At 34.9% G+C, this 22,082-nt stretch overlaps 1 protein-coding gene across 1 annotated transcript in view; it reads left to right on the top strand.

Annotated features, from left to right (window-relative positions):
- Nucleotides 1-22,082, top strand: part of LOC116413141 (centaurin-gamma-1A) — a 100,671-nt gene that overhangs the window by 23,131 nt on the left and 55,458 nt on the right. Inside the window, exons 2-3 of the mRNA XM_052903273.1 lie at nt 19,127-19,273; nt 20,942-21,027. Of these exons, the coding sequence (XP_052759233.1) occupies nt 19,127-19,273; nt 20,942-21,027 (233 nt within the window). The remainder of the gene's footprint in view (nt 1-19,126; nt 19,274-20,941; nt 21,028-22,082) is intronic.

The following is a 22,082-nucleotide window of genomic DNA, read 5'->3' as shown; positions in this document are numbered from 1 at the left end:
CGAGATTGTATTAGTTTAGGTGTATACTTATGTTTGGAACTAGATGGCACTGTGTAATACGTCCAATAGTATTCATTTCTAGTTCGCCTTGTTCCACGAGCACAAGACAGATTTATTTCAACCGTAAGCAGCGACAACCGTCGCAGTCTCATTTCACGCTCCGCAGCGCATTACGCAAAACATGCCAGTGTTTTTTGTCCAACCCTTTTTCTATCACGATTTCAAATACACAAGTTTCCCCTCGCATAAATTTAATATTGTGGGAGGACGCACATTGCGCTTCTTGTTTTTAGAAACAAATGATGCGGCGGTTTTGATGGCATTTGGACAAGGTTTCATAAAGTTATGATCTGCCTATTAATAACACAGCCTGTCTATTAATAAGCAATTACTGCTGCTGCGTTTGTATGATATGGATGCTTTCCGCACCAGAATGGTTAGTTGTGCACATGTGTGACATGAAGATCTTGACTTACTCTTTAGATTATTTCATATATTACTCCTTAAATTGGAATATATATATAAACACAACCATTTAATAACAGAAATTACCTACATCATTTTACTGAACTAAGTGTTATTTTTGCGAAAGTCCATGTCACTGGTTATTTGATTAGAGTTATTTTGTTTAATTCCGCTACTATTAGTATGTGTGCGACTGCAAACATTCGAAGATTGACAACCAGAAGTTCTACAATATTAGCCATGAATATCCGACTGCCATTTCGTCCACGCGCGTTTTGCGACACGTGTTTAGTAAACGTCACCACTAAACGTCTAGATACTTCTGGACGTTTAGTGGTGATGAATAGTCTGAGATTGGTGGATAATATGGAAAGTTGTAGAACTTCTAGTAGGTAACAATGATAGTAGTCAATCTTCGAGTATTAGAATCGCATTTGACGGTAGCGAAATTAAACAAAATAATTTTGATCAAATAACCATTACTTACTTTGGTTATCACACATCAGACAGACGTACCCCTGCAGACTTCAAAGCCAGATGACTTTGTGCAAAGTCATAGAATAAATAACTACTATACTGTGAATTAGAAGCGTCTCCCTCCCGTAAAGCTAGGCTACGAGTAATTATAATGTGTGAGTTATTAACATAAGCTGAAATGGGGTAATCTGTCTAGGTACTACAGAAACATATATAGAACAAGACTTGAAATTTTAACTATATCATATCTCATTTTGCGCTTCAATAAATTTCATTTGAAATGGTAACACCAATAAATTTTATTTAAAATATCTCACACGAAACGTGCTCTCGTTACTGTAAGCTAAATATTTTACTCAGTTAATAATTTCATACTACCCACACCCAATAGTCGTAAATGCCAAAAATTTAAATATGGAAACGTTTCTAATTTAGAGAAATAAAAGCGAAATCGCGTGTTAAACTAATTACGGTATAGCCAGGGTCGATAGGCTATTTCGTGTTTTGATTCGAGGAGCGGTCCGGCTAGAGTGATGTCAACTAGTATTTTAGTAACATTTCGTGTATATTAATTGGCCTTGGTTTAACAATCACTATTTTATATACAATGTGAACTACGCGACAAGCATATATGTTACGTCTAAACGAAGAAACTTCCATATAGAAGAAATTGCTGTATTTCGGTAGGTTTCGATTCGTGGATATGATAGGACTGGCAATGTATGTGGACCACAGCCAGCATTAGAGTCAATGAACACATTAAGATTTTTAAAACCCCTTATACTCTCCCCCTTTACCAGAGGGAGACTTTGTACAAAAGTCGATTGCTTGGGTGCCTCTGTCCCATTCATGTTTCAACCGTGAAGCAGTTGTGTTTGCATGGCTGTGTTTCGGTTTGAAGGGTGGGATATGACGTGAATTTACTGGGTACAGAGGAATAACACCTGAGTCCTCAGGAATGGCAACGCATGGGGGGTATCATGAGCGACACAGTATACTCTGTTATATCCATGGTACTGCTCATGCCTATAGGCGACGGTTACCACTTTCCATCAGGTGGGCCGTCAGCTTGTTTGCCATTCTAAGTTGTATAAAAAAAAAACTTTATAGCATACATATGCCATTGTATTATTTTAATACTTATGAAAAATTCGTGTCACGAATATTATTCTAATATCTGAAACCCGTTAGTAATGAGATCGAACAACCCCTTTGCTAACAATACACCCTATCAAGTTGACCTCTACGTGGTTCCCCCTGGAAACCATCATGGTTAATTCTTGTGGAATTCGTCACGATGGGCCAACTGACCTGCCTTTTCATTCTCACCTATCATCCCCTCACTGGTGCCCCGCCAGCGTATACCGATAGCGCCAGCGGAGATGCCATTCCATTATTATCCATTAAAAAAATTTGAAACCTCTCAGTTTTAATGAAATTTTGTAATTAAATATTGTTGGCTCCAATTATGAGGTACAGGAATGTTTTTATCCCGATAAAAAGAAATTGGTCCTTCAGATGGCGGTAGGGAGCAAGCTTTGTAAGGTCATCTAATATTTTACCAATTTTGACGTACAATATTCATCCTATTCTTATGTTAAACTTGTTGAGCTATAGCCAAGTAATGTAGGCAAATCTTTACATGTTTTGTAAATCTGTACGATTTGGAAACGGTAAAGGTAATGAACACCGACTTTAGATGCTGACTGTACCATGGATATCATAATATATAGAGAGATGAGCAGCAGCGTCCCTCTTAAAAAATCTCTAAAACCCGTAACTGCGATTGCCAACTTGCCTGCCAAGCGTGACAACTGCTGGCAAAACTTTTAGGGAAGGCTTATGTTCAGCAGTGGACAGTTACCGGCTGAAAATAATAAAAATAGATTCTGTAATTTCCATCTTTGATTGATCTCTCAATTCTCTTCATCTCTGATGCAACGCTTGCTACTTCCTATCAGGTAGGCTGTTAGCGTGTTTGCCTTTGCCGTTTCCAAGTCGTATTAGAAAACGTATGTACCTTACTCCCAATATAACAAATTGTAAACATTTATATAAAAATTAATAATAAATATTTAAGTAAATGAAATATTAATTAATCTCTGTCAATGTTTTTTTATGATATTTATTTATTCAAATAAATAAATTGATTGTAGAAATAAAAATATCAGAAAGATTTCTAAGTTTTACTAGATTGTGTAATCGATTGTAAGATTAGCGTGTCCAATCTCCCGATTTGTTTTATCGCCACGACAGGTGGATATCGACAATCGATAAGTGCAGCTGCGCAGCGGAAATACTTTATTTTTAAAATATTTATTGTTGTGTTGTGTTTTTTTTTTTATTTTATTTGCACATTTTAGGGAATTATAGTGCAATATTACTATCAAAAATCTATTATAATAAGAATAAACACTTTCATTGTTTTCATCATCGTCATCATATCAGCTGTTAACTATCCACTGTTGAACATAGGCCAACCCCATAAGGGGGATTTTGCTAGTATTTGCCACGTTCAGCAAGCAGATAGGCAATCCCAGTTAAGCTTTGGTGATGCTTTAATAAGGACACTGCTGCTCAACCCCCAACCATTAAGTTTCTTTAGTCGCCTCTCACGACACTAACGTGAAAGGAAGTGGTGGCTACATTCTATACCGGGACCACCGGGTTTAAACCCGGTGCTTATATTATATAAATAAACACCCATGTAAATCCCATAATCAAAAAAAATAGGTTTTTACGTATTTTTTTGAAAATATGCTTTGAATACCAATAAATTATTTTTATAAATTGTATTGATCAATTCTACAATATTAAATAAAACGTTAACTAATAATATTTCAGGAAATTTTAAAAATCTATATATAATAAAATGAAAGTAATTAATTTTCAGTGTTTTCATGTTGCAGTTGATCAACATGTTGGCCTTTTGCTTCCCGTAGATACTTTAAAATTTCTTCATAACACCTCGTTCGCACACATGGCCGTATATATTTAAATTCTTGAGCCACTAACAGTCCGAAATACTCATTTCTTTTATCCTCTTCTCCATAAATTAAGCATTTAGAACAGTTTGTTTCTTCTTTCAGTAAATTTTCTTTTACTTTATCCTCGTTTTTTTTATTTGTTGCGACGACGCTGGGTAAATCATCTGGACACTGGGTCTCACTATCGCCAAATATATTTGGAGATCGGCTTCGGCTACGGCTTTGCAGACATTTTTTTCTTTCTACAATTTTAAATTAAATTTATTAGAATAAATGCTTCGAACACACGCGATCTAAGTACCTTTTGTGTTTATTATACCTTACCTACCTAGGTATAAAAAGAGTACTTAAGTAGATTTTCTTTTATTAACTGTTTTATACGAAGATCTTGATCTCTCAAATTAGCATCCATTTTACTTCCAGTGATTATCAACTAAATTAATAATCCACAAAGTATTAAATAACGTTTTTATGAAATATTTAGCACAAAAACAATACCCTTTAAATATCGATCGTCAGTAACTGTGGCTGACTTACCTATATTCTAGCAAGCAGGACTGCCAGATGTGAAGGGGAAATCCCCAATAAATTGTTGCATGTGACTGATGATGTGAGCATGTTCGTTTCATAATAAAAATGTTGCCAGGTAACCAAAAAGTCGTATGTTTTGTGCGAATTACGATCATAATCTTTACGATCGTACATTAAAAAATAGACAAATAATAGTATGAGTACGATTTAAATCGTATATCTGTCAACCCTGCTAGCAAGACAGCGACAAAATCACGTTGCATAACAATGTAGCCCAAGCTTATATCTTATGAAATATACGGAAGAGATACGGACTTAGAAAAAACAGAAATGTTGTTCTTTGTGGAAGTCATTGATGAAATTCTATGTATTTTAGCCCGCAAACTTTCTTCAAACAAAAACAGCGCCATCTAGTATCGAGTTCTGTAATTATCTCTTTGTTTATGGATTTGAAGTAAGACCGCCACGCATGCAATACATTATGACTGGGGATTCCCCTATTCGTCGACGCTGAATATGAGGCGACGACAATCACTGTCAAACGTGTTCACTATTACTCTGACTCTGGTAACGTGACTTCCTGGTAACGTGTTAGGTAGGAAAAGCAGTAAAAAAGTGCATATTAAGGGAGCAGATTTGAAATAATATTTATACTTAACAAGAAATAATTAAAGGTAAGTGGATTTTTGAATGATACAATTATATCATGATCACTTAACAATTTTAACTTAAAATTAGATGTATTATTACAAGCTTTTATTTAGCTTGCGTTATGTAAATAAAAGTATGTAGGTATGTTCGTATGTTGATGCAATTATCCTCAATCCTCAACCGACTGGGATAAAATTTTCCATACACGTTTATTTTGGATGATAGTGCATAGTTAGCTGAGAGTCGTCATTGGATAATAATGGTGGATAGCCTAAGATGTGTACTAGATATTTATTTTTAACATAATATGCGTAAGTACCTAATCGAATTAAAGAAGTTGCTGAGAAAAATACAGAACAATACGATAATAAACTAGCGTCTGCGTTTAATCCTCCGATCCAGGAGATGTAATTTTACAAAGGTTTTTTGTATTTATTTTATTATTTTTTTAATAAATTTATTGTAAATAACAAGAAATAATCATTGTAAAAAAATAGGCACTCTATTGTTGAATTTTCGTCAGACCAACTAATCATCGTTCATTTTTTTAGGTTCAATGGGGAGACCTAAAGATTTACGCATATGGGAGCACTACCGTACTTTACCAAACAAGTCTGTTTCTTGCAAGCTTTGTAATAAGGTCTACAAATTCAGTAATGCTGCCAAAATGCTTCAACATCTTATCACTTGTCCAAAATCTCCAGAAACATTAAAAGACTCTATGAAACTTATAAAAGATAGCTCGTCCAAAACCAAAATGTCTGGACTGTCAGAGATAGAGACAAATGATTCTTTTATAAGCCCCTCGTCGTCTGCTAACACTACAATAAATGCTGAGTTTCAAGACACCGATGATCATATAAAAACAGAATTAGCGAGAGCTATATTTGTAACAGGGACGCCATTATCGATGGTGCAACATCCTTTATGGATACAATTTTTCGAAAAATTGCAACCAAAATTTAAAATACCTTCACGTAAAGCTTTAGCGACAAAATACTTAGATAAAATATATAGAGAAATGCGTTTTGAGTTAAATGAGGAACTAAATGCTTGTAGTTACTTACACCTTCAGTGCGATGGCTGGTCTAATTTAAGAAATGAAGGAATAATAAACTTTCTTATATCAAAACCTCAACCTGCATACGTTAAAAGTTTGAATACAGAAAGTAATCCTCACACTAGTGAATACCTTAGCCAAGAAGTTGAAAAAGTAATGAAAGTGTATGGAGCAAATAAGTTTCTTGTACTTATTGGCGATAACGCTAGAAATATACAAAAGGCATTCGAATTAACAAAACTCAAATATCCACATGTTGTTCATCTCGGTTGCTGTGCACATATCCTTAACTTGTTGTGCCAAGATATTGTAAAGATACAAGAAGTAACTGTGTTTATTATGCAAGCCATAAATATAATAAAAACTGTTAAAAGGAGTCAACGATTAAGTTCATTGTTGATAAAATCAAGGCAGGGTGAAGATTCTACACAAACACTAAAATTGCCTTGTGCTACAAGATGGGGAAGTCATGTTACTTCGTTAAAAAGTTTGAAAGCAAATAAGATAGCTTTGCAAATATTAACAGTTAGAGAAGATGTGGTAATTTCAAGAGATATTAAAGATTTAATTCTAAGTGATGATTTCTGGACGAAGACAGGGGTAATGTATAAGTATTTTGGAACCAGTCACTGAAAGCATATTTTACTTAGAGAGCGACCAGAATCGTTTGCATCGCACATACATTACATTTAGAGATGTACAAGCTAAGATACGTTTTGCATTAAATGAGATTTCGACATTGAGCGAAGAAAGCAAACAGCAGATTCTAACATCAGTATCTTCAAGATGCAATATGGCAATGAGGCCAATACATTTTGCAGCATATATTCTAGACATCGAAGGGGCATTCGACAAGACTCTTTGCCAGTATAAGTCGAACTTAGCTCAATGGAGGAAATAACACTTAGAGAATGGATATCTAAATTTAAACAACAGCTTAAGTTTGTCAAATGTAATACCACACGATTTGGCGTGTTATAAAGCTAAAGAAAACTTTTGGGAATATTTGTAAATGGAACTCATTAGATAACGATTGAGCCCCTAATATGGTGGAAATAGGTATTTTTTCCACTGAGTTAAGCAAAGTACTCTTCGTGATTCTATCAGCTCCCTTTACATAATCGAGAGATGAGCGTTCCTTTAATCTCTGGCTACATACAAAAACAAAATTAATCATGTTCAACTGAAAGAACTGAAAAAATTTCATTCATTTGTTATAACTGGAATCTTAAACATAAAGCTGAATGCGAGGACATTCAGTTTAATGAAGAAAATACCTTAGTTTCTTTCATTGAGCAAGTAAATGAACATAACAGTTTAGACGAAATAGAGCCTATCGAACCTATACAATTCATCGCTTGTAATAACTCTGAATCTGACAGTGATTGACTGTAGTTTTACATTTTAATTTCATCTCTTTCTTAATAAACTCAAAATCAAATTAAAAGTTTTTTATTCTGTAGGCTGCATAAGAATCTTGTCTATGTCCAGTAGAGTGGACGTCTTGCGGCGGAGATGACGATGATGAAGTACAAAATCATAAACAGCTTTCAAAAATTTGGGTGTTTATGTCAGCGGCTGCATGAAAACAGCTCCTAAACCCAAAACACCCGTTTTTTACCCACCAGACTTTAAACCCACCCAGGTGGATTGCCCATCTCTAGTGGTGGCCCATTCTATACCGGGACCACACGGCAATTTCATTCCTTTATATTATATAAATAAATAGTACAATGTAAATTAATTAAATAAATCATAAGTTCACGAAGTTTTCGACTTCTGCTTTGAATACCTTTCTTAATCACTATAATGATAAGTACATTCTAAGCAATTACGATAAGTGCATTCTAAGAAATTTTAATTAGTGAATCCGTGAAGTAGCTGTGTTTGCATGGCTGTGAACGGTTCAAGGCTGGGATATGGCCTGAATTTACTGGGTAAACATGAATAACACGCTTGGTCCTCAGCTCAATTTTCCAATGCGAATGTGTTGCGAAACAGTATACTCTGTTATGTCCATGGTACTGCTCGTGAATAAATGGTTATAGCATTAGATTCTTTCCATCAGCGGGCCGTCAAAAACATGTTTGCCAACAAGACAAAAACAAACTACATAATTATTAATTCACTGGAAGAAATTCTTCCAATAATATTCATCCTCCTGGATAAGCTTGGCATATATTGATATTTATATTAAAAGTGAATGTAAAAAATTATTTAAATAAATAAACAGGTTTAGAGAAACGGCGTGTCAGAATCGAGCCCATTGTATTTTGTCATGATTCTAAATGCAGTTTTTGTCGAGCTAGCTAGCTGAGATATATAGATAGATACATTTATTTGCCAGAGCATTGTTTTTACAGATCTTGATTTTTATTGTGAAGTTACAAACGTTCGCCTTATAGTTTAACGACTATCAAAACATTGATGGATAGGTACATGTTAAAAACCTGACTAAACAATGTATTTTGGGACAATAACGGGTCATTGTCCATTAAACAAACATCTATACACAATGGTGTCGTAAGACAATTTATGTCGAACTTAATGATCGAGAAATGGCAGCTCACGTCCCTCTTAGAATGTGAGGCTGTCGTTCCTAACTCTTTGCCATGCCATAGGGGTGAAAAGGGATTGTTAGTAATGGAGAACTAAGAATCTTATTGCGCAATATACGGAACCAGGTCGGCTCCACGCGGTTTCCACGAAATTATCATGGTGAATGGCCCAAATGAATTCATCATGATGGAAAATGGAGTCCCTTTCATTTTCATTCTCATCTATCACCCTTCACTGGTGCTCCGCCAGCGTATCCTGTTAGCGCACGCGGAGTTACCATACTATTTTCACCCATAAAAAAAGACCCCTCTGCCATGCGTGGCATGTACTGGCAAACCCCATCTATGGGAGGGCCTATGTTCGCCAGTGGGCAGTTAACAGCTGATATGAATAAATAAATGTACTTTTATGTATTGAAATATGAACGCTAACAACCTAAAATGATAACAGCAGACTTGAAAATAGCTATCACTTTACATTAATTTAAATCAGAACGTATGCTCAAGCGTTTATTAACGCAAATAGCGAGATAAAGTTGTAAATTAACCGAGTTGAAAGCGCAAGTGCTGACAATATAGCGTATTTATCACTGTTCCTGCCTGATTTGACAGAGACATGGCGCCGAGCGTGAGTCAAGTTAGGCGGTGCAAGGCATAAACTGTTCCTTCCTTTCTTAACTATCAAATTTTGTGATTATTTCGTTCTGAATTAATCACGATTGGCCAACTGATGACTTGCTTTCATACTCACCTATCAACCCTTACTGCCCCGCCAGTGTAAATGTAAGCACAAGTGGGATTACTATTCCATTACCATCCATTTCATCCATAAAACATCCAGTTAGTGGAGGAAAGTTGAAGATAGCCTCTGTAGTCTATATATATATATATATATATATATATATATACATATATTATACAACTTAGAATGGCAAACAAACTGACGGCCCACCTGATGAAAAGTGGTAACCATCGCCTATAGACACGAGCAGTACCATGGACATAACAAAGTATACTGTTTCGCCCATCATACCCCCCATGCGTTGCCATTCCTGAGGACTCAGATGTAATTCCTCTGCACCCAGTAAATTCACGCCATATCCCACCCTTCGTACCGAAACAGAGCCATGTAAACACAACTGCTTTACGGTTGAAACACGAATGGGATAGAGGTACCCAAGCAATCGACATTTGTACAGTCTCCCTCTGTTAACTAGTATTGTGTGCTCCCTACTAGAAAGTATCCTGGTTAGTTCTTAATGAATTCGTCACGATGTGCGACGGGATAGATGATCTGCTATATTCTCAGCCTTAACCTTACTTAAACTATCAGTATATGCTGGCGAGATATCAGCAAGGAGTGATAGGTGACGATGAAGACAGTTCAGTTGGTTCGCAACAATATCACTGGAAACGAACCATCATAGTTTCCAGAGAGGATCACGTGGATGTCGACCGGACAGGGATATTGTTAGTAACAGGGCAGCTAAAACCCATTGCAATCCTTTCCTCCACGAGGGTGTAGATAAAACCTATCTTTTGATTCCAGAATTTTCTTAAAATTCCCTTCTTCTTCTTCACTTCTAGTAAAAGAAGACCAGCTCTGTCTAATTTGGGACTTTTTCTTCAATTTATAAAATGATAAACAGACTACCGGTCCACCAGATGGAAAGTGATAACCATCACCTATAGAATCTAAAAGAGTCGCCATTGTTACCCTTGGCACTGTGCATATATCCAGTCTATTTATTTATTTGTACAATAATTAAGTACGAGTCATTCTTGTCTCTTTATATCATTAACTATCCATTTAAGTCCTTCCGTCTGTAACCTAAGCCGGAAATTAGTAAATAAATCCCTTTAAAGGAATCTTCTCACTTGACAACTTTGTATGTATTTAGTGCAAATACACTCATTATCGCATATGCAATCTATTTTAAAGCATTCCGGTTGTTATACTGTTCGCATGCCATTATAAGACTTATTAGTATCGTAATGAGGTCTTATATTGAGTGATGGTGAGTTTTCTTCTAAGAAACATGTTCTCAGCCGTAATGGATACAACAAATTGCAATATTCTACATTTATCTTACACGTCACGTAATGACGTCATTTGGTGTCTATTTTTAATATAACTGTATTTGACTAAATGCCATATAATTTTTGTTTTATTTTATTTTATGCGACTTAGAACTTTCAGCGATGTGTAGCGAAATGTAGAAATAAAACCCTTATACAACCCATGATGCCCCGGAATTTGGCTTTATACAAACGTTTTTTAAAATATGAATGTCTTGCAATTTTATAGGAATTAAGCTTGACTCAATTGACTGGGAGTTTTAAGTTTTGTTTTTTTTTTTTGTGAATGTTGATGGAATGGTAACCCCTCATGCGCTATCGATATACATTGGCGAGGGACCAGTAATGAATATGAGGCTGAAGACAATCAGTTTTTTTATTGGATGACTATGAAAGGTGGGTGGGGGAGGGAAGGAATTGATAGTAATGTGGACTATCGGTCACATTGCTAGCAATATACCCTGTCAGATCGACCTCCACGTGGTTCCCCTTGGAATCCGCCGTGCTGAATTCTAGGTGTATTCGTAAATAAAGGCTAACTGACCTATTGTAATTATATCCGCATTGCAACAAATCAACGCCAAACATTGACATCTTGTTGTTTAGACAAAAGCCATTTTTAAATAGGTCTTCACGAGGCCGTTTGTCCGCAAGGCTGAGTATTGTCTAAGTTATTACAAAATACTTGCAATAGACGAAAATGGACATGTCAAAGTCACTTAAATCCCACTGTTTTATTACTAAGTAAGTTTTAGTTAAGCCTCTTCAAAGAGGTCGTCTTTTCTGAATACTGGCAAATTTGAACCTAATTTGATAATTATTTTTTATTTTTTTTCATGATACTTAATATGCAAATCTGACAGCCCACCCTCGTCTCTGTATCTAGTCGGGAGGGGGGGGGGGCTTCAAACCCCTCCATTTTCCTCATTCATATTCTATATACGCTTATTTTACTCTAATTAAAATTTGACTTACAAGATTTTAACTAAAATAAAAAGCTTATTTTAGATCAACATCTTTAGGAACACCGATATGTATGTATTAGTTACTAGATAAATATATTTTTGCGTTTAATCTATCTCAGATTAAAGCCTATTTATCGTCATAACTATGATATAACCTCCACACGTCCAGTCTTCCACGTGTGGACCGAAACTGGACGTGGCCATTGTTGCTTCTGGCTGTTTATCCATTTGACATTTGCCTATTGAAACTGCCAGTATTGGAAGGCTTTTGTTTGATTTGTGTATTCCGTTCAAAAGAATGATATGTGATCAAAGAATGAATGGGCAGACACGTGTCTCTATTTAAGAGTAGATCTTGAAACGACATATTGGCATATTTGCGTTTGAAAAAAAAGGTTCTCGATTCGCCCTTAATTTTTTTTCTGTGTGCATGACATATGTGTGTTTTCTTTTGGAAGATATAAAGAATATCTATCTATCTTTGTCAATTTGTCAATTATACACCGATTATAAAGATTTTTTATTATAGATAGAGTTGACTCATGTTGGTCTTGTATTTAATTTGTTATGTTGTTTTAATGTGTTTTTTTTTTTTACGTAGCATAATTCATTTATTTTAGGAAATAATAATAAATTACTCTTTTTTTAAAGCTCATTCTTTGCCGGGACCACACAGGAATAGAGTATGTAATAGAGTTTAATTATGAAAGTGGATAAAGCTAGAGATAATCACGTAGACAGAGACCATTAGGTCTGTCTACATAATTATCTGTAACTTTAACTACTTTAATAACTAAACTCTATCTAACTAATGTTTTATCTGGGTTATTAATAAATATATAACAAGGCAGGAATCCTTATAAGTTTCAATCACGCGACAATGTCAAGTTCACGTCTCGTGTCATGTTTCAATTAGCATCAGGTTTATGGAATTCACGTACGAAATTAAATTCAGGCATCTTATTTATTTTCACGGTATTTTCCTTTACGAGGGGAGGTTTTTCAGTAGTGGACAGTTAGTGGCCCATATATATATACATACGTAGATAAAAGAAAGAAAAAAGAAAAAAAATATTATTCTTTGCTTAATTTCACATTAAAAAAAACACATAATAAAAAAAGCATTTAACAATAAACAAAAAATAATGAAAAGAATAAGCACTAAAATGGTGTCACTTAGCTATATGCCATGTTTTTTTTCAAACATGACGCTGAGCTTAAGAGAGGATGCTGATTGACTGATTGGCCCATATAACATTGATAAGCCGAAACAGCTGGATTCTGAAGTTTTGCATTGGCAATTGAGGTTCTCTATGTAGCCTAGGTAACAGTAAGAAAGGAATTTTTAAAATTCAACCCCTAAGGGTGTAAAATAGGAGTTGAGAATTTGTATGAAATTTCGTCAGTTAAGAAGTTAGATACGTGTAATTTTAGATTTGACCTCTTGGTTTAAAACTAAAATTATTATGCGTATTGCCTTTTGAAGGATTCGCCCCTAAAGGGGTGAAATAGGGGATGAAAGTTCGTATTTTATAAATTTCCTTTATATATATATATATATATATATAATCATTACATCAGCTGTTTACTGTCCATGGCTGAACATAGGCCTCCCCCTACATGTTTGTGTGTGTGGAGGTTTTGTGACTAGTTGCCACGCTTGGCAGGTGGGTTGGCAACTTAAAACTAAAATGAATATGTGTATTGCCTTTTGAAAAATTCGCCCCTAAAGGGATGAAATAGGGGATGAAACTTCGTATTGGCGAAAGCAAATCCGCGTGCTGAGCTAAAGCTAGTGTTATATAATTGTATATAGATACATAAGACTGGACGCGCCGTAATCAACGCTAGGTATAATGTTACGACATGGCCGGGAGGGTCTACGTAATGCTTTTAGGGTTTCTGTTACATCACAAATACATTAGTGTGTTTAATTTATCAGAGATTTGGTTTCGTATCAAAATTTCGGATTCACTGAGTGTATTTTGATATTGTAACAATATTGTTTCTATTTACTATCTGTGTTCACGCTTGGTCTATTAAGGCGTAAGTACGGATCACAATAATATTATTATTTTAAAGACTTATGTTTTTCGACTGTATTTTCATCATTTTCCAAAACAGTATACTCTGTTATGTCTATGGTACTGTTCATGTCTATAGACGACGGTTACCACTTTCCATCAGGTGGGCCGTCAGCTTGTTTGCCATATATTATATAAAAAATACGAACGTCACTTCAATATTGTGCAATAAAGTGTTAAATAAATAAATAAGAAATAAATAAATTAGCGATTGTAACACGTAATATATATACGTAAAAATAAAACTGGCATCTACAAGACGTTTAAAATAAAAAAAAAAAAAACATATGAATCTCGATATGTTCAATATAAGTAAAACTGCAAAGCAATCTCTTTGATGCACGCCCCCTCACAAATAACAGTATTTTGTTACAAATAGGACAAAGTCCATTTGTTCCAAAAAGGTTAAACGTAAAAAAGAACATAATATGAAGTGTCGGCCATCTGTCCCATAAGTTGACTTATTCAAAATGTACCGCAAAAATAATAAGTCTTGCGGTACAGTGGAGTGGACACATGCTGTGTTCAGGCCTGTAATTATTTTATCATAGGATCATTTTAAATTTGTTTCGATTTATTTGATAGTAACTAGCGACATCTATCTGTCAATGATTCGACGATCTTGTTGCTAGCGATATCAAGACACCACGCCGGCATACACAGACCATCAGTGTATGCCGGCTAAAGAACCCAGCGACCCGGAGGTCGTCGCCTCCGAAGTAGAATCCGGGGTAATGGGGTACACTCCGAGGCCCCTACCTCGCCCGCGCCCACACTTCTGGCGGGCAAAGAGAAGACCGTGTTGTTGTTATATCATTATTCTGATGGTAGTAATAAACACTATAATGGTTTCTTTGTACCATTTTGGTACGGAATCTTAAAAAGGGGTAAGGTGTAACCGACGGTCACCATAGCCTACTCCGTCAGGTGAACAGTCGGTTTGTCGTTCCAAGTTAAAATAAAAATCCTACTTTTCATTATGAATATAATTTGAAATTGGGTTCTATAAAAAGAAACCGACTTTAGTTGTGGCAAAATCGGTTACCTCGATTTAAAATCTAAACTGCTAATTTTGATGAAAACTTCATAAGACCAATCTGTAAGTTGCCGTGTGGTCTTGCCATAGAATATTCCCATTCGTGTTTCTACCGTGAAGCAGTTGTGTTTGCATGGCTGTGTTTCGGTTTGAAGGGTGGGATATGGCGTGAATTTACAGGGTACAGAGGAATAACACCTGAGTCCTCAGGAATGGCAACGCGTGGGGTGTATCATGGGCGAAACAGTATACTCTGTTATGTCCATGGTACTGCTCATGTCTATAGGCGACGGTTACCACTTTTCATCAGGTAGGCCGTCAGCTTGTTTGCCATTCTATGTTGTATAAAAGAAATAAAAAAAAAGAATAGACCACCCGTTCTTTTCCCGTGGAGATCGTAAGAATGGACTAAGCGAGAGATTGGCAACAGCGTCCCTCTTAAAACATCCCTAAAATCCTAACTGCGGTTGCCAACCCGCCTGCCAAGCGTGGCAACTACTAGCAAAACCCCCCAAGGGGGAGGCTTATGCTCAGCAGTGGACAGTTAAAGGCTAATATAATAATGAATCTGTAAGTAAGTATATCCTTTCAGATAAAAAAAAAATTCAAATCGATTTAAAACTATCGGAGTTATGACTCATAACTTATGAGGTTTGTTACCTATATACGAATAAAAAAATATACATAAATGAATTGAAAACTTTTTTTTTAAATAGGTAATAAATGCGAAAATTTGTAAAAGTGGATATTAATTTTTTTCACTCAAAAACTACTGAATGAATTTAAATTAAATTTTGGTACATATATGGATATTTTAACTTAGAACATAAGATATACAATATTATATACTGATTTACACGAGCGAAACCGCGGGATGTATCTAGTACAAATATAAATATTAGATGCTAGTCGCCCTCTAAAATGAAAAAGCTTAAAAGTAATAAAGTATTATATCTACTTCCTACATTATTTGTGCTGTCTGGCGGGTACGTAATCCGAAGTTATGAAAGACTGTTTGAGATGTCACAAAAGTTATAACACCTGCATCTTACGACCGATTCTGCTAGAGCCACGATGTGTTATTTTAAAAGCGTTCATACCAAAGTTTAGCTTAATGTAGCAATGTTGGAATTATTAGACAATTATCAAATTTATCGTGTTTTCTTCATACTTTAATCTCGAATCCTTCAGAAAAGACACTTAGAAAGTCAACATAGTGCGGTCAATCGTTGAGAGTAAATCATTCTTTTCGGTTGATCATATTCATGGATTATATATATATATATATATATACATAGACAATATATATGTATATAAAAAACAATTTTCAATATTTTTTTAATGTAAATTAATGTAATATTTGATAATTACCAGTTTAACTTACGTGTAATGAGATCGAGAGAAAGCTCGAATAGTTTCGGGATCAATTCGTGATCCTTAATCTAGAGTGACTGTAACGCTCATGGCCATCGGTGAACTAAAGTATAATAGCTCTTAATAAAATTTTTATTACATTAACATTTTATTTCCCATTAGAGAACTTTTTTAAGGAACCAAAAGAAATATTGTTAAAAGTTGTCAGAAATGGCAACGCATGAGAGGTATTATGGGCGAAACAGTTTAGTCTGTTATGTCCATGGTACTGCTAATGTCTATAGGCGACGGTTACCACTTTCCATCAGGTGGGCCGTCAGCTTGTTTGCTATTCTAAGTTGTATAAAAAAAAATATATACAAAATTAATGTCAAATATGAAGTGGATATTGCTTTTATTTCGAAAAACATAAAATTCAAACCCCCTCACTGCTGACAATCGTGAATACGATAAAACAGTTATTTAACACCTTTACGACGCCACGAAGTGAGCGCCCACGGGCGGGACATTTCGACCCATGAATTTTAAAACCCTTATGACCAAAAAGACCCCAAAGTTTACACTTGATTTATAACTCTCCGAATAGTAATAAAGTTAATTTATTACGGGAACGGGCCGGTAATGATTACGGGTGAATGCTAACTCGTTGGACACATCGGTAAACTTATGTCGTATTAAAATGATTTCTTGTAATCTTGCAGTACAAGATTGTTAATTAATTTACATGTTTTTACAATTTTTTTATTATTTACTTGAAAAGAGGAGGCTCTTGACCTTATTTTCAGGCAGACAAATACACAAATATATAAAAGAGAATAACATATTATTTTTAAATGACTTCGAAATGGTGGTAGTTTTTTATTCAACCGGTAATAAATTTTTTTAGGACTTCAACAGGGGGAGGTTCTTTCAATTATATTCATTTTTCATACATTTTCATTAATTCATTCAATTTCAGTATGTAATTATTTTTAACAATATAAATGGGGGATTTTTTTTAATTTAACTATATTTTCAAGCGACATACAAAACGAGGATATTTCTCGTTTAATATATAATTTTTCGGAAAAATCGAGACAAAAAGAAAGAAAGAAGCAGTAGAACAAAGGTTCTTGAGTGGAGATCCCGTACGGGCAATCGCCCTGCTAGATCACTAGATGAAATGATGACCGCAAAAGTATTGCAAGAACTCAACGTATGCAGGTGGCTCAAGACCGTTCCATCTGACAGTTTATGAGGGAGGCTTCCCCATACCCTACCATCTTTAGAAGTGGACAGATAACGTCATGTTGAGGATGAGACAATTTTTTTTTATTCTTTGTCCGAATAAAAAATTTACCCAGAACTTCGTTTATTACGAAGTTTTAAGTTTCGGCGTAATAGAGGAGGTCGTAAATACAATTTTAATGTTATTTAGGTAACAAATAGTTAATAGGAAATATTAAATAGTGCGGATATACCATAAACAACTTTCACTGCTATCCCGTTACTTCCTTGTCTATGGTTAGAGAAACTGGTTTGTCATAATATTGTTGCGATGAGGCGTGAATGCAACGCGATTGCCTATTGCAAGACTTGTTATTAAATAAAATGATGTAAAAAATTGCTGTTACCAATTTTTTTAAATATTATAGTGTCACGTAAAAATTACTACACGAAATTGGATGCAGTTCTTCAGTTATAGTCCTGAAGGTCTAACTTAAAAACTGGTTTATTTTTGTCTCAAGAAGTGCTCATTGATTTTTTTATACAACTTAGAATGGCAAAGAAGCTGACGGCCCACCTGATGGAAAGTGGTAACCGCCGCCTACAGACATGAGCAGTACCATGGACATAACAGAGTATACTCTTTTGCCAATGATACTCCCCATGCATTGCCATGCCTGAGGATTCAAGTGTTATTCCTCTGTACCCTGTAAATTCACTGCCATATCCCACCCTTCAAACCGAAACACAGACATGCAAACACAACTGCTTCACGGTAGAAACACGAATGGACAAAGGTGTCCAAGAAAAAAATTTTTGTACAAAGTCTCCATCTGGTGGTGAATCTTCTATTTCTGAAATGCACACGTACGAAGTAGCGAGCAATACGCTAGTACATTATAGATAATGTTATAAATAAGTATATGATAATGAAATGACACATTATTAAAGTATTTATTTGTCGCCTGGACCTTTACGGTAGATAAATATAACAGTGCACATAAAGTGCATAAAATTATGCATTGTTATTAATATTATAAACTAGTTGTTCGCCTTGGATTTATACAGGTGTACTAATTAAAAATCATCTGTCTCACTCACTCACTTTTCTATGAAGACATGTTTAAAGCTTATTTTTTTCATTTCCATATTATTTTTCAAACATGTTTTTCCCAGTCGATATAAAGATTTTTCTAAGTAGTTACAGACGTTGTAAAGTGATGCACTTATTATTCTGTAGTAATTCGGCAGCTGATTTTAAATTATATAAATATAAGAACGAGTTCGTTTTTTTTTATCTCTTCTAATATTTTTGTCCCTCTTCGAACCTTAAAACAGCGCAACCAATCGACATTAATGGTGACATATGTATTTTATCCCGACCATTTGTAACGAATTTGTAAACAAAATCGTAGATTAATGACATTTTTTTATTTATTTGATATTGACATCGTCATTATATTCATATATAATTTAGTAGAAAAATCTGAAGTTTTATTCCTGTTGCGCCATCTATGATTTCGTTACTAAACTGTTACTTTCTTTTTCTACTGGTCTCTAGATGTCGCTATGTGTACTCGAAAATTAAAATTGTTACGAATATGAGTAATTGATAATATCAATTAATTAATAATTCACTTTTTCATCTTACAGATTCATTCGTAAACAGTCAAGAATGGACGGCGGCGAGAGGAGTGACAGAGCTCAGGGTCGGTGTGCTGGGATCTCCAGACAGTGGGAAATCTGCTTTAGTACACCGGTATTTGACTGGAGCTTATATGCAGGAGGAGAGTCCAGAAGGTATAAAAATATTAATAATATATATAAGTATTAATATTTTTATAATAATGATTTTCATTATTATTATATCGTAAATATACTACATAATTCAGCGCCATCTAGTGATTGATCATGCAATTATTATATAATTATAAAAGTTATAATAGATGGCAGCACTAACCATCTCATGCTTTACCTTTGTTTTCGAAATGTGCTTAAATTGTTTTCCTAATAACAGTATAGATGGCGCTTATTGTATTTTTCCTAAGTTCATTGATCTTGCAGGGGTGTACATATGAAATCAGTTGTATGTACATAACTTATATGTATCTCCCTCCTGCGGGTTGTGCGTAGGACTTGTTGCTAACCCAGTCAACCCACACTACAAATTGTACTAGTTTATACACAAATCAATATTAATATCACAACATAGTTGAACACAGTCGTGCGTAGATTAGAGGTGAATACCTTTAAACGTATTGTTAATTAGATGGAGTGATAGGGTTGTACTATAGGTAGATTTAAGTGAAATGCTCATGACCTAAGCGTTTACTATGTAGACTCAAAATATCTAAGTCCAAATCCAAAAGAATTTGGATGATACCAGAATTTTAATTAAAATAACGGGTCAACTCTAATAAGTTTAATAAAATTAATCTGTAAAAAGGTTACCCGCCTCTGGAGTAAAATGGTAAATTATGCTAAATAATTGTCACAGGATAATTTATTAATTAATGGGATGAATAATGGGAACTAATCCATCCAGTTTGTTAGCAATATATTCCTGGTAAATTCGTCATGATGTGCTGATTGACCTGATTTCATCCTAACCTAAGTATCTTACTGGTACCCCGCCAACGTATACCGACAATGCGAGTTGGGATTACCATTTCATTATCATCATCCGTGTATGATGAAGTGATAATACAATGTGTCATCACATCTTTCCATCCCCAGGATTTTACTGGTGACTAAGGTTTTTTTTGTAATGGATGATAATGGAATGATAACTCCGCCCGTGATATCGGTACACACGGACGGGGCACCAGTGAGGGATGATAGGATATAATGAAAAAGGATCATGTCAGTTAACCCATCGTGATGAATACACCTGGAATTCAGCACGATGGTTTCTATGGGGAACCGCATGGAGATCAACCTGACAGGGTATATTGCTAGCAATGGGACTGGTAGCTCGCATTACTAACAATCCTTCCCCCCCCCCGTGCTCCTTATATTAGGATTTCGGGGAGACTTCAATTATCATTATTTTTAATTATCGCCCATTGTTTTCTCATTGTGATTATTTCTTGTAATTGTTTATATTTATAATAAGTTTACTATTGTAATGTTATGGAGGAAACAATAAAGAGTATCTTTTTTTTTATATAACTTAGAATGGCAAACAAGCCGACGGCCCACCTGATGGAAAGTGGTAACCGTCGCCTATTGACATGAGCAGTACTATGGACATAACAGAGTATACTGTTTCGCCCATGATACCCCCCATGCGTTGACCTCAGACTCAGACTAAGGACTCAGGTGTTATTCCTCTGTACCCAGTAAATTCACGCTAAATATATATGTATATATATATATATATATATGTGTATATATGGTATATGGAATGATGATTATGAAGATGAGATAAAGAAGGCTATTGGACAGTGATGAGGTCTTCGTTTTCAGGTGGTCGCTTCAAAAAAGAAGTAATCATCGACGGACACAGCTATCTTCTGCTTATCCGAGACGAGGGCGGGCCCCCAGAGATGCAGGTTAGTGTTGCCAAATAAGTGATTTTATTATGAAATTATTTATTTTATTTATTTTTATTTTTACTTTCAATAGAGTAGATATAAGTTTATAACGAAATTGTGGACATATCCCTTGAAGGGATTTCTTACAGGCAAACTTGTAGACCTGAAAGGAAAAAGTATCAATAGAAATTAATGCTTATGATTAATGATGACGAGGAAAAATATTACTAAAATGTGTACTGAGTTTATTTTTATTAAAAAAAAAAATTCATTGTAAACCCTGATAAAGTAGGGACTACAATATGGAGTACTTCAAAAAGGGTATTTAAAGGTTTCTATATGGTTGACAACGCGCACGTGACACCCCTAGTGTTGTAGGCTTTAGGCTAAGCTATAAGCCCGTCTGATGGTATATGACCGTTTACCATCAGACGGGCTGTGTACTTGTTTACCACCTTTGTGGTATAAGAAAAGGTAATTATTTTTTTATGCAATAACAATGACAAACAAGCTGACGGCCCTGATGGAAAGTGGTAACCGTCGCCTATAGACATAAGCAGAACCATGGACATAACAGAGTATACTGTTTCACCCATGATATCCGCCATGCGTTGTCATTCCTGAGAACTCAGGTGTTATTTCACTGTACCCTGTAAATTCACTGCCATATCCCATCCTTCAAACCGGAACACAGCCATGCAAACACAACTGCTTCACGGTAGAAACACGAATGGTATAGAAGTGCCCAAACAAATTACTTATTATTATTTTTTTTTATTAAATTCTAATATTATGTGTGGATATCATAATAAAAACTATATAAACGGAGACGGCGAAATACCTAGAATTATGGAACAAAACATCACATGAAATATACACAAAAATATGAGTACAATCGAATTGTGATTGCTTTCTATTTGTAGTTGTTAAAATTAATGTTAAATTTTATTTAGTCAATTAATCGTTATGATATATTATTTTTAAGACATATATATATATATATATATATATATATATATATATATATATATATATATATATATATATATATATATAGACGTCATTAAAATGTA

The sequence above is a fragment of the Galleria mellonella genome, unplaced genomic scaffold, assembly GCF_026898425.1.
Source record: "Galleria mellonella isolate WM207_F2 unplaced genomic scaffold, CSIRO_AGI_GalMel_v1 utg1386, whole genome shotgun sequence".
NCBI classification, from domain to species: domain Eukaryota; kingdom Metazoa; phylum Arthropoda; class Insecta; order Lepidoptera; family Pyralidae; genus Galleria; species Galleria mellonella.
The sequence above is the reverse complement of the archived record's forward strand: the minus strand, read 5'-3'. Positions and strand labels throughout refer to the sequence as shown.